General features: G+C 37.5%; 1 protein-coding gene across 1 annotated transcript in view; it reads right to left on the reverse strand.

Annotated features, from left to right (window-relative positions):
* Window positions 1-204: 204 nt before the first annotated feature.
* The window catches only part of LOC119072880, a 53,842-nt gene continuing 39,712 nt past the window's right edge, over window positions 205-14,334 (reverse strand). Inside the window, exons 2-6 of the mRNA XM_037178193.1 lie at window positions 10,256-10,354; window positions 9,979-10,177; window positions 6,088-6,260; window positions 5,862-6,024; window positions 205-1,811 (exon numbers count right to left, since the gene is read on the reverse strand). Coding sequence (XP_037034088.1) covers window positions 1,381-1,811; window positions 5,862-6,024; window positions 6,088-6,260; window positions 9,979-10,177; window positions 10,256-10,354 — 1,065 coding nt within the window. The 3' untranslated portion in view covers window positions 205-1,380. The remainder of the gene's footprint in view (window positions 1,812-5,861; window positions 6,025-6,087; window positions 6,261-9,978; window positions 10,178-10,255; window positions 10,355-14,334) is intronic.

Genomic DNA, 14,334 nt, shown 5'->3' on the forward strand with positions numbered 1-14,334 from the left:
GTACTTTTGTGCTGCAAGCTTACAGAAGTCTTGAAAAAAAACATGGTGATAAAATGTAGATTGTTTCCTTCTTTCTGAGGGCCCAACTGCCAGAAGAGCATCTGGAACGGTACTACGGCAATCATTTTTTATTGTCTACTATTCTTTCACCTTATCAATAGAAAAACGCTTCGCTATGTCGCGAATATATCAGATCCACTATTAGTAATATCAAGAGAAAAATCATTAAAGTTTTCTCCGAGGATTTTAGTCAAATAAAGTGTTAGCGTATAGCAAATGTTGGACAATTCAAGAAAGTATGGGAAAAAGTGCTTTCAAAAATATTCCCTCACTGTGACCTCAAATAAAGGCTCGAAACAGGTCAATTTCAGGTCATGCGAAATTGAGTCAAACATCTCGTAGAAGTCACAGTAATAAGCGGAAGGTGGTATGATTTTTTGTGACTTTCCACTGGCACTATTAGACCTGTTTTGAGATTGAGACTTATCTAAAATTAACTGTGATCTTGTCTTTACTAAATTCTATTCATTCCACATGTACAGTCAGCAGTACCATTCGTACGTTTGTATTAAATGGTAAAAGCGTTAAACATACATGTGATAATTAAAAAAAGTCACTCTCGTCACATAAAACGAGGTGAGGCAATTTGTAATTTAAACATAATTCTAGGAAACAGAAACCCAACGGCGTACGTGCAAAATTCTGGAAAATATTTCTTGACAAAAGTTTGGATTCATTTTATCAATCCACTCTGTTCATCGTCAATACGAAGCAAAAACATAACAAGTTATAATATTTAGCGCGGCGCTTTTTAATCAATGTTGCAATTCGACTCTGGAACCTGAAATCATTTCTTTTCGCTTAGTCCACTTGGTTTTTGATTTTATAATTTTTTATTTTTTATGTGTTGTTCATCCCTGAATTCAAAGAAATGCAATTTTATCCATTCAAAAAAGGAAAGAAAAACAATCGAGAAATGGAAAATAACCAAACGATAAAAATGGTTTTTACCCTAGAAACATATACACATCATTGCGTTTTTGCTATACATTTTACAAATGGTTTTCATATTTTATCCATATTATAATTAAGTACACGCAAGGCTTATTATCGGGGCCTATATCCTACGTAAATGTTTTTCTTCTTTTTCTTTAAATTTCTTTTTTTTTATTACTTTTATGATTCATATTTTCCTCCCATTTTTCCAATTTTCTTTACCTTCTATTCTGTTACACTTTTTGATTCACAATGTCACAATCCGTTTTACATTTGAAAAAATCAGCCACAACACTGGTACCTTTCATCGACTTGTTATTGCTCCTTCTCAATTTAATTATTTTTTTAAATTTTATTTAACTTTGTAAGACACACATTGCACTACTACTGTCCAAGTTTCGCTGGACTTAGTACAAGTTCCGATTCAGTCGTTTGCGAGTGGAATACAGACGCCGATGAATGTCCATCGAGTTCGAAAATACCTTGCGATGGTAATTGTAGAATGGTTGATGTTGTTGCTATTGCGGCTGGTGGTTGTGTTGGTTGTGTTGGTTTTGTGGCGGAATGATGTGTCAACGGTAATATCGGTGATTGGTTTAGTGTCACTAAGGACGTTTCCATCAGTAACGTGTCGGAGTCTTTTGTTTTCTGTTGATTGACTGGAGCTCTGGTTCGTAGTAATTTATTTGGTCTTGGTTCTTGGCTACGCGTTGGTTCGACTATAGTATGCTTATGGCTACCGTTATCATCGTCATCACTAATGCTACACACTTCAATGGACATGTCATCAATTTTTTTAAGTTCTAGAGGTGCCTCTGCAATAAATAGACAAATGTTTCAGTGCTTTGCGACGGAAGCTTTCGATTCATTGGAAGCTGTGGGACTAAGGTCTCTGCAGCCACAGCTAGCAAACTTGTTTCTAGAGCATATTCTAAGCAATTTCCAATTTTTATAGTGGGAGGATAGAGTTGGACAGAGCGAGCTAATTTTAGGTTTGGTTCTTAGATTACCGTGAATGTCTGTTTCACAATGAGACGAATTTTGTGAGAATAAAACAAAAGATGTTACTGCGCCGTTGCGCAAACTTGACTATCCATTCAAAACTGTGGTTGTACCAACTTACACTGTGAAAAAAGATTACGTCCGACACGTATAAAGTGTGGTAAGGAAGGTATACACCAGACATGTATGCGTACTTCCACACGACACGTATTTTCATACATAGTCATTCTATAATAAACGATGATTAAGGTAAGAAACGTTAGCACGCATACGTGTCTGTTGTACAACTTCCTTACCACACTTTATACGTGTCAGACGTAGTCTTTTTTTCAGTCTTAATGACGAGACATTTCTACTGTCTTCGTATCGAACGATAAGAAATATGCCCAAAAGACGAGATTATCGCCCAAAAGACGAGATTATCGCACAGAAGACGAAACTATCGCCCAGAAGACGAAATTATCGCCCAGAAGAGGAAATTATCGCCCAGAAGACGAAATTATCGCCCAGAAGAGGAAATTATCGCACAGAAGACGAAATACGAAATTATCGCACAGAAGACGAAATTATCGCCCAGAAGAGGAAATTATCGCTCAGAAGACGAAATTATCGCTCAGAAGACGAAATTATCGCCCAGAAGATGAAATTATCGCTCAGAAGACGAAATTATCGCCCAAAAGACGAGATTATCGCACAGAAGACGAAATTATCGCCCAGAAGTCGAAATTATCGCCCAGAAGACGAAATTATCGCCCAGAAGACGAAATACGAAATTATCTCCGAGAAGACGAAATTATCGCCGAGAAGACGAAATTGTCGCTCAGAAGACGAAATTATCGCTCAGAAGACGAAATTATCGCCCAGAAGACGAAATTATCGCCCAGAAGACGAAATTATCGCCCAGAAGACGAAATTATCGCTCAGAAGACGAAATTATCGCCCAGAAGATGAAATTATCGCTCAGAAGACGAAATTATCGCCCAAAAGACGAGATTATCGCACAGAAGACGAAATTATCGCCCAGAAGACGAAATTATCGCCCAGAAGACGAAATTGTCGCCCAGAAGACGAAATTATCGCCCAGAAGACGAAATACGAAATTATCTCCGAGAAGACGAAATTATCGCCGAGAAGACGAAATTGTCGCTCAGAAGACGAAATTATCGCTCAGAAGACGAAATTATCGCCCAGAAGACGAAATTATCGCCCAGAAGACGAAATTATCGCACAGAAGATGAAATTATCGCTCAGAAGACGAAATTATCGCCCAAAAGACGAGATTATCGCACAGAAGATGAAATTATCGCTCAGAAGACGAAATTATCGCCGAGAAGACGAAATTATCGCTCAGAAGACGAAATTATCGCCCAGAAGACGAAATTATCGCCCAGAAGACGAAATACGAAATTATCGCTCAGAAGACGAAATTATCGCTCAGAAGACGAAATTATCGCCCAGAAGATGAAATTATCGCTCAGAAGACGAAATTATCGCCCAAAAGACGAGATTATCGCACAGAAGACGAAATTATCGCCCAGAAGACGAAATTATCGCCCAGAAGACGAAATTGTCGCCCAGAAGACGAAATTATCGCCCAGAAGACGAAATACGAAATTATCTCCGAGAAGACGAAATTATCGCCGAGAAGACGAAATTGTCGCTCAGAAGACGAAATTATCGCTCAGAAGACGAAATTATCGCCCAGAAGACGAAATTATCGCCCAGAAGACGAAATTATCGCACAGAAGATGAAATTATCGCTCAGAAGACGAAATTATCGCCCAAAAGACGAGATTATCGCACAGAAGATGAAATTATCGCTCAGAAGACGAAATTATCGCCGAGAAGACGAAATTGTCGCTCAGAAGACGAAATTATCGCTCAGAAGACGAAATTATCGCCCAGAAGACGAAATTATCGCCCAGAAGACGAAATTATCGCCCAGAAGACGAAATACGAAATTATCGCTCAGAAGACGAAATTATCGCCCAAAAGACGAGATTATCGCACAGAAGACGAAATTATCGCCCAGAAGACGAAATTATCGCCCAGAAGACGAAATTATCGCCCAGAAGACGAAATTATCGCCCAGAAGACGAAATTATCGCCCAGAAGACGAAATTATCGCCCAGAAGACGAAATTGTCGCCCAGAAGACGAAATTATCGCCCAGAAGACGAAATTATCGCCCAGAAGACGAAATTATCGCCCAGAAGACGAAATTGTCGCCCAGAAGACGAAATTATCGCCCAGAAGACGAAATACGAAATTATCTCCGAGAAGACGAAATTATCGCCGAGAAGACGAAATTGTCGCTCAGAAGACGAAATTATCGCTCAGAAGACGAAATTATCGCCCAGAAGACGAAATTATCGCCCAGAAGACGAAATTATCGCCCAGAAGACGAAATACGAAATTATCTCCGAGAAGACGAAATTATCGCCGAGAAGACGAAATTGTCGCTCAGAAGACGAAATTATCGCTCAGAAGACGAAATTATCGCCCAGAAGACGAAATTATCGCCCAGAAGACGAAATTATCGCCCAGAAGACGAAATACGAAATTATCGCTCAGAAGACGAAATTATCGCCCAAAAGACGAGATTATCGCACAGAAGACGAAATTATCGCCCAGAAGACGAAATTATCGCCCAGAAGACGAAATTATCGCCCAGAAGACGAAATACGAAATTATCTCCGAGAAGACGAAATTATCGCCGAGAAGACGAAATTGTCGCTCAGAAGACGAAATTATCGCTCAGAAGACGAAATTATCGCCCAGAAGACGAAATTATCGCCCAGAAGACGAAATTATCGCACAGAAGATGAAATTATCGCTCAGAAGACGAAATTATCGCCCAAAAGACGAGATTATCGCACAGAAGATGAAATTATCGCTCAGAAGACGAAATTATCGCCGAGAAGACGAAATTGTCGCTCAGAAGACGAAATTATCGCTCAGAAGACGAAATTATCGCCCAGAAGACGAAATTATCGCCCAGAAGACGAAATTATCGCCCAGAAGACGAAATACGAAATTATCGCTCAGAAGACGAAATTATCGCTCAGAAGACGAAATTATCGCCCAGAAGATGAAATTATCGCTCAGAAGACGAAATTATCGCCCAAAAGACGAGATTATCGCACAGAAGACGAAATTATCGCCCAGAAGACGAAATTATCGCCCAGAAGACGAAATTATCGCCCAGAAGACGAAATTATCGCCCAGAAGACGAAATACGAAATTATCTCCGAGAAGACGAAATTATCGCCGAGAAGACGAAATTGTCGCTCAGAAGACGAAATTATCGCTCAGAAGACGAAATTATCGTCCAGAAGACGAAATTATCGCCCAGAAGACGAGATTATCGCACAGAAGACGAAATTATCGCCCAGAAGACGAAATTATCGCCCAGAAGACGAAATTATCGCCCAGAAGACGAAATTATCGCCCAGAAGACGAAATTATCGTCCAGAAGACGAAATTATCGCCCAGAAGACGAAATTATCGCCCACAAGATGAAATTATCGCTCAGAAGACGAAATTAACGCCCAGAAGACGAAATTAACGCCCAGAAGACGAAATTATCGCCCAGAAGACGAAATTATCGCCCAGAAGACGAAATTATCGCCCAGAAGACGAAATTATCGCCCAGAAGACGAAATTATCGCTCAGAAGACGAAATTATCGCTCAGAAGACGAAATTATCGCCCAGAAGACGAAATTATCGCCCAGAAGTATTGCCCAGAAGATGATAATACCGAAGATGATCACCCTGGGTTATATTATTGTCCAGGGTGATAATTTATGGGCAATAATATCACCCAGAGGGTTATTATCGTTGTAACAAAAACATAAATTTACCTTCTCGTTTGTCAGGCTCCTTGATTATAGGAACGTTACGATTTGTCACCACATTATGTTCATTTTGTAGAAACAGTGATGTTGTTGCAATTTGTCGAAGTGCTTCCATTCCCTCATTCAAATCGCTCTGTTCCCTCGATTTAGAGGTTTGTGGATATTTTTGCTAAAAGATAAAATTGTTTATGATGGATCTGTGTCACAGTAAATGAATTCAATTTTGTTTTACCTGCGGTCCCCTAGCAATTGATACACGTTTGCTATCTGCACGCAGCAAGGAAGTCGTATGATCCGCATCGACTTTAGCGTTCTTTTTCTTCAGTTTTCGACGGCTAGACATTATACAATGAGACGGACAAATGCAAAATAATATTCGAAGGATACAACAAACTAAACCGACACCTGAAACGATTGGCAAGAAAAACAAAACGGAGAGTTACAAAATGTGTCTGCGTTTCACTGCAATATAAAACAACGACATGCGGAGCTTAAATTTTCATTTTATTCGAACTCATAATCCGTACAGGACAAACACAATAAATCGAATGGACAGGACATTCAACAAGCTTTTCTCATTGCTGTCCTTTTTTTGCTGGGAATGTGTGCGACATGTGTGCGGATATAAGTGGTTTTTGCTTCGATTTTTTTTTCGGTTCATTCTACAGACATTTCAATGTATCTAACACGGGACAGAGGATAATGTTACAATGTGTGCTTTTTAAGTACACATAGCTGCATGTGACCCGAAAAATATTCCAGATATCGAAATAGCTGTGCAAAAAAGGCCATGTGTGGTATTTTATGGCATTAAACTACACAGTGTGTCATTATGTGTGCTGTATCTCTCTGTGTATATTAAATACCGACTTATAGAGTGCAAACACACACAACATTTAAGGAACTTATTTGGCAAATTTTCAGTTTAGCTTTTTTTCACCCTTACACCAAAAGTTATTTTCTTGTGTGTCTATTATCGTGAAATAAATTTTATTTGCACTTATGTCGGCACAATAATGAACATTTCGTTTCCTGTTGCAAATGCAAGGGATGTAAGGTGAAGTAAATTTGAATGTATGAGGTCAATTAAGGAAATTTATGAAGTTCTAAATTGAATTAAGACTTAATTGTTTAATTGAAACAAAAGAGTTGATTTAGCACTTTTAGAAATGCGACATGGCATGCACTGCACACTGCAAAAAGATATCGGGGAAAAGTTGGGTTGTTTCGGGTTTCCCTCACGAGTTGGTGTTTTAGCGAACAGCAGTGGAAAATGCATGTTTCTCTCGTCGGAAATGTGCTTCAGACGACGATGAACTTAATGTTCGTCGGTTCTATTGACTGCTGAGTTTTTACGGCCCGAGAAGGAAAAGAATTTCCGATGGTAATTGCTCGACAATACTCTCAGCAACATTTTGAAGAAATTCCAAGAAATTTGATGACACTCCGAAAGTTGTTCATCTGGAGGGGAGGCGAGGATAGACCCATCACACCCGTCACGCATAACATGTAATGCAAATTTGTGTCATCACGAAGGTATTGATGAAGGTGAGATGAAAAATGAATTTGAAGATTTAGCAAATAAACCTGTCACATACGGCTATTCATCTGTTATCGATGAACGATGACAAAACTAATGACAAGCTCTGGGTAATATGATTCTTCATATCGTAAAATGCATGTTAAAAAATTGAAGTACAAGATTTGAAATCATCCGATTAAAAATACGTTGATCGATGGAAGTAATAGACCAGATAATAATACTGGCCAAATGCTTGCCGTCGGCAACACGTTAAGCGTATAGCTGACTTAAGACTTAAAAAATTGCCGCATCTAATGAGTCCATGACGACAGTGGCAAAATACGATCAACATTAGTTACACATTTTTGCATGTACATATCTAGTGAATTATAACCGAAATGGAAAGTAAAAATGTCATCGCTTTATCGCCAAACATGTTTTATAAATGCGGGAGTTATGGTACCATAAAAGCTGAAATGCACCATGAAAGACAAGTGAACATTTTGTACTAGATCCGAAAAAGTATGTAAACGTCATACGCTCACACAAATTTACCTTGTCTGGTACGACAGAACTTTCTCTTAAAATTTCGTCGACTTTGTGAGTTGGTCATGGATACCATGGACGCAAATATAGGTCGTCCATAAAAAGAGTAGCGGACAGGCATGAGCGCCGCCGAAAATAAGCCGCCGATCAAGCCGCCGCCGGCCATTTTTGAGCAAGCCGCGCCGCGCCAAAAACACGGCTCAAGCCGGCTTGAAACGGCTGGAAAATGAAATAAAGATTTCGAAAGGTGAATGGGTGAAATAATTTTAAAAAACCGAGATTCCTGTTGTTCCTAAGCAGCTCAAGTACTTTTTGAATTTTTTTTACAAAATTAAGAAAATTTTGAAAATTTTCTTGAATTTTCATGAATTTTCCAGAATGGTATATTACGTCCTCGCTTCTAAGTTTGTTGTTTTAGCAAGTATGACCTTTGCGGAACGAGCCGAAGGCGCACAATCAGTTAGTTCACAAATTTGAGAAAACTTTATCGATCTTTGCGAATTTTCTCGATTTTTTTTTCTTTTCAATTTTTACTTGATTTTCGTGAGCTTTCGATTTCTTATCGAAAACCATTTTCTTAATGAGTTAAATGAGTGTACCTGAGCATGATTTTCCATTTAGTTCAAGTTTTGAGGCAATAAAACTTGACGTGTTAGTGAACCTTAGACTTAGAGACTTGCTTGTAACAAGACCAGTTCCACTTGCACTTTGAACAACCTAATCTACCTACATTTTCGCTTTCCGTACAATTTCATTTTCATGCTTACTAGTTCATTTTCCATGAATTTATCTCAACGTTTTTATTTAAAAAAAAAGTTAAAAGGAACCTCCAGCCGAGTCGTTTTAAGCCGGCTCAAGCCGACTTTTTCGCCGCCGCCGAGGTTTCTCCATCGGCGCTCATGCCTGCTTCAGACGACGATGAACTTAATGTTCGTCGGTTCTATTGACTGCTGAGTTTTTACGGCCCGAGAAGGAAAATAATTTCTGATGGTAATTACTCGACAATACTCAGCAGCATTTTGAAGAAATTCCAAGGAATTTGATGACACTCCGAAAGTTGTTCATCTGTCACATACAGCTATTCATCTGTTATCGATAACGACGACAAAATTAATGACAAGCTCTGGGTAATATGATCATTCATATCGTAAAATGCATGTTAAAAAATTGAAGTACAAGATTTGAAATCATCCAATTAAAAATACTTTGATCGATGGAAGTAATAGACCAGATAATAATACTGGCCAAATGCTTGCCGTCGGCAACACGTTAATAAAATAGCTGACTTAAGACTTAAAAAATTGCCGCATCTAATGAGTCCATGACGACAGTGGCAAAATACGATCAACATCGAGAGGTTAGTTACACATTTTTGCATGTACATATCTAGTGAATTATAACCGAAATGGAAAGTAAAAATGTCATCGCTTTATCGCCAGACATGCTTAATAAATACGGGAGTGTGGTTATGGTACCACAAAAGCTGAAATGTATATTTTGTATATATGTATGAAAGCCAAGTACAAATTTTGTACGTATGAAGTATGTAAACGTCAAACGCTCACACAAATTTACCTTGTCTGGCTTGACAGAACTTTCTCTTGAAATTTTGTCGACTTTGTGGTCATGGATACCATGGACGCAAATGTAGGTCGTCCACAAAAAGAGTAGCGGATACGATATATTATACTAGGTATACCCTCGGAATGCCTTCATCGTAGCGCACAAAGCGATTGTCGTAGAACAAATATTTTTGATTGGGGTTTAGGGTTGTATTGTAATTGTGGGGGCCTAATAAGGTACGCACACAGACTTTCGGTTTTACAAATATTGCATGAAAATTTCAACGCTGTCCAGCTTTCAGAGATGATTTTTGAGAATTTTAATCTTGAAAATTCCGAATTCCTTTCCGAAATTTTCTAAAGTTTTTCAGAATTTTTTGGAGTTTTTCTAAGAATTCTTAAAAAAGACCCCGGCAAGATTCAAGGAAATGTTTGTCATGTTTCGCGTTTTATCAATTTTAACGTTAGTCAAACGAGCTCATAAATACTGTACCTATTAACGATGGTCCTATAAGTCTTAATTCAACTGTTTTAAATCCTTTTTCGCCGGTCCCAACAAAGGCAATTACTAAACCGATAGCAATTGTACCTAATCCTACGTAAAGGAAGGCATTCGCAAATGAACTGGGTCCTCTTAATACACCTAAAAAATCGTCGTCGTCTGATGAGCCACCCAAAGAAGAATCATGTATCTGCATGTTGAAAGGACAATTTTTGTCGATTGGACTGTGAAAAATCAAAGTGAAAAATACGAAATGTGAAAATGTTACCCGATTTCTTTTCACCCATCTCCGATGACAGGAAGCAGAATTATCTTGAACACTACATCGACGTCCTCGTTCCAGCCATGCAGCCCGTCCTTGAGCACACTATGAAAGAATTTTTATTTCTTTTAGTTTATGCATTTCAATTTTGAACGATGTGGAAACATTTTTACTTTGAAATAGTTTCAACGGAAAACAAAACACACACACGACGAAAATGAAAACTATTTTCATTAAAATTCCTTTTTTTTAATTCCATTTTTTTTTCCTTCTAAACATTTAAAGGTTAACAAAATAATATAAACTGACGAACAAATTTGAATTTTATATAACTATTCGGTATACACACCACGTATATGCATGTGTGCAAGTGCAATATAACAACCCATTTATAATACGAAAATTATTTTTCCAAAATAGCCGTTGGGCTATAATAAGTATATAAACAACGAAACATGTTAATTCAAATGCAAAAAGAAAAAAATATAAATTCCGATAACATGCACGAAATTGAAAACTTTTTTTTTTAAATATAATTTTGAACGAAAAAAAAAGAGAAATTTTATTTGGTCAAGCACATAGAAGTTATGCATTATATGCAATAAAATACGTGCAACAAGCGAAATATACTTAAAACTGTATAACGAAATTATATGCATCGTCATTATAATATATTCAAATATATGTGGTTGATCGAGCTAGAAAATTGCAGCATAAGTATATAGTGCAATGCACTCGCATTTGAAACAGTATCTGATGACTAATATGTTGACTTTTGTGTCGTGACTTATATATGTTCCAAATTATATTTAGAAATCCGACGTTGTGAATGGTGTAATGGGAGTTTGTAATAAATAGATTCTGAAACTATCCTAGCGATGCTCTCTCATTGTTTATTCAAATTGAATTTAACCCGCTTACACTCCGTTTTGAATGTCGACTCTACATCGTACAGCGGCCCCAGAAAAATTTCCATTAACAAACTTTCGAACATTGTACACTGTGGGCTGTGTGAAACTTATTGTAAGGTTAAATTCGGCTTTTAATTCCAATTTGATGTTAACATAATCCCGGAACACACAAATATGTTGAGAATGCTGGCTCTGAAAATACAGCTTGCCTAAGAACATAAAGAGCTTTGCATCCGTATACAAAGTGGGAAGATAAATTTGGCATACTAGTTTCGTTGCAGCGAAGTCCGCATATTTGTTGTTTTTTGATTGTTTTACTCAAACTCAGAGACAGACGTAGATTATACGATGGCGTGTACTTTTGCTAGTTGTTGAGAAAATAGATTTTTCGCCAATTTACACCGTAGAATCAATTTCGCATAACGTTGTGATGATTTGATTGAATTTTTGAATCAGATTGGTTGTTGTTTCAACGATTTGGGAATTTAGTTGAACTATAGATTCTTCTGGTGATTTTCTTTTAGTTTTACAAACAGCTATTGAAATAGCACGCACCTTTTTCAAATCGCTTTTCATCTGTTGTCTTGACAACGATAACAAAAATAAGCTCTAGTGCCAGCCTATTTATATGGCTTAATGTATATTAGAACAATGGAAGTAGTAGATTTTGTGTCAAACACAAGATATTACTAAAATCAAATGAAGTAAAATATTAAATTATTCCCTTGACTGAAAGTCAGGGTCTTACACCAGAAAATACCGAAATATGTGGGTGACAAAAAAGTTCACTATGATTGAACATGTATGAAATGGTATGAAAAACGTTAAATGTGGGTGACAAAAAATCGTTGAAGGCACGATAACTTGAGTAATTCTCAAGCAATTTGGATGAATCTTTTTTTTAAATATGTGGAATTAAAATCTCGAGGCTAAGTTCGAAGATGGGCAATGTGGGACGAAGGATCTGGAAGCTATCCAGGAAAAACAGGATTTTACACTGTTGATTATAGCCTCAATCGAAAAAGATTACTTAGATGAAATTTGATTTGGTTGCGTAGTGTGTGTAAATCGTATAAGTATGTTCTCGATAGAGTTTATTTAATAAGTGGAAAGAACAATTCCATCAGTCGATGTCCAGCTTTGAACCGGTAAACATCTCCTGCTAGCCAATTATCAAATTTGATAGTTGACTAACAACTTGATAGTTGACTAACAACTTGATAGTTGACTATCAAATTTGATAGTTGATTAACAAATTTAATGCGTCTACTACCAAAGAAAGATGTTTTTTTACTCAAGGTCTTACGGCAGAAAAATTTCATGAGCACACTATGATTGAAAAGTGTACGAAATTTTATGAAAAACGTTAAATGTAACCATCATTCTTTGTAGGCAATATAAGATATAAGTCATTCTCAACAAATTTCTGAATATTTTTTTTAAATTCATTATTCCAACAATCAAACAAAATATGTTACAACTAGAGGTGTGCGCCGCCGAGATTTTAGCCGGCGGCGCGGCTGAGCCGAGAAACAACCGACGCCGCCGCTAATACAAAAATGTCAGCCAGCCGCCGACCGCCGCCGATGCTTATCGACGGCTGAGAAATAAAGTGAATTCTACCTGTAACTTGATCAAATTTTGATGATACTACGAGTCGTATCGACTTCTGGGCGGTAATGTCTTGAAGAAAATGATGCATATATTAGAAAATTCAACTAATTCTTAAAAAATTCTGGAAAGTTTCCTTCGTTCAGCTCGCAATCACGCTCGGGAATTGGAACAAATATATATAATTAAAACGAGGATTGTTGGCGTGCGTTAAATGTATAAAAATGGTGCTTAGACCGACCACGGTGCTGGAAATGATAAACCGTGCGAATTGTAAAGTAAGGTCACACTTTTGCGATTCCGTTATTAAATGCTAAAGTTAAATGTTTTCTGAAAACTATACAGAAACACTTTGCAATTTCAGCAACATTTAATTTCTCATTTAGCTCTAAATTATTGCATAGTGAATTTGCAAGAAATATAAAACTAACACTTGTTGATTTTATTTAACTCTTGCTACATTCGGCAGTCTTTTAATGACTTATGTTGAACGTCCAATCTTATTGATAAAACCATTCGCATTCCTAACTAGTGTTTTTCTATTTTATACTGAAAACTATCGGCGCGCCGCGACTGAGCCGCGCCGCCGATAAATGTCTCTGCCGGCGCGCAGCCGCTGGTACTCTGACACTCGGCTGGCCGCCGCCGAAATTTTTCGGTCGGCGCACACCTCTAGTTACAACTCCCATACGAGTGCGAGGTTTGCGGCCAGAGCGAAGCGAGGGCCGTAATTCTCACGAGTCGTAATAATTTTATGGGATATTATATTCGACCAATAGAAAAATTCAATTTTACCGATAAAAAATAATAAAATACCGATAGAAATGTGGTACATGTCGCTGGCACCTCTTCAGTAAATCAGTAAAAAGTAAAAAAAAATTGTCTTTACTTCACTCTTTGTCGATTTCCTAGCGAATTCATCCTTTTACAAAATGTAACGAGAAGGCGTTCTGTTCGTTCCTAGGGAATTCATCCTTTTACAAAATGTAACTTAAAGACGTTTTGTTCGTTTCTAGGGAAATTCATCCTTCTACGAAATGTAACTTAAAGACGTTTTGTCAATTCCTCACTTTTGTCGTTTTCTGAATCGACAAAAGTGAAGAAACGAAAAAAAAAAAATTTATTTATCGGTCGTTTATTACCATCCACATTTTATTCACGAGTGACGGTTTTGTAAAATACCGGGGGACTTCCTTTTTGTACAAAACTGTAAGAGAAGAACATCTATCGGTTTTTTTTTAAATTTTTTACCAAAGTGAAAGAGTTGTCTCATCGTTCCACATTTGTAAAACTTCGCATCTACTCTGATTAAATTCGACAAAATGGCAATCAAACAGAATAATAGATAGCTCATACGAGTGGGAAGTTTGCGGCCAGAGCGAAGCGAGGGCCGTAAATCACACGAGTCGCATTTTATTTACGATTTGTGTGGTTGATTGAAAATCTTTCTGCAAATTTATAAGAAAAATCAGAACTCAAAGATCATTCGGTCTTCGAAGGTTTATTTGAAGAACATTTTCTGTCAAATTTCGTTGTCTTGTTTAGATTAATCGATATATTAAA

Source organism: Bradysia coprophila (genome assembly GCF_014529535.1).
Source record: "Bradysia coprophila strain Holo2 chromosome IV unlocalized genomic scaffold, BU_Bcop_v1 contig_84, whole genome shotgun sequence".
Classification (NCBI taxonomy): Eukaryota; Metazoa; Arthropoda; class Insecta; order Diptera; family Sciaridae; genus Bradysia; species Bradysia coprophila.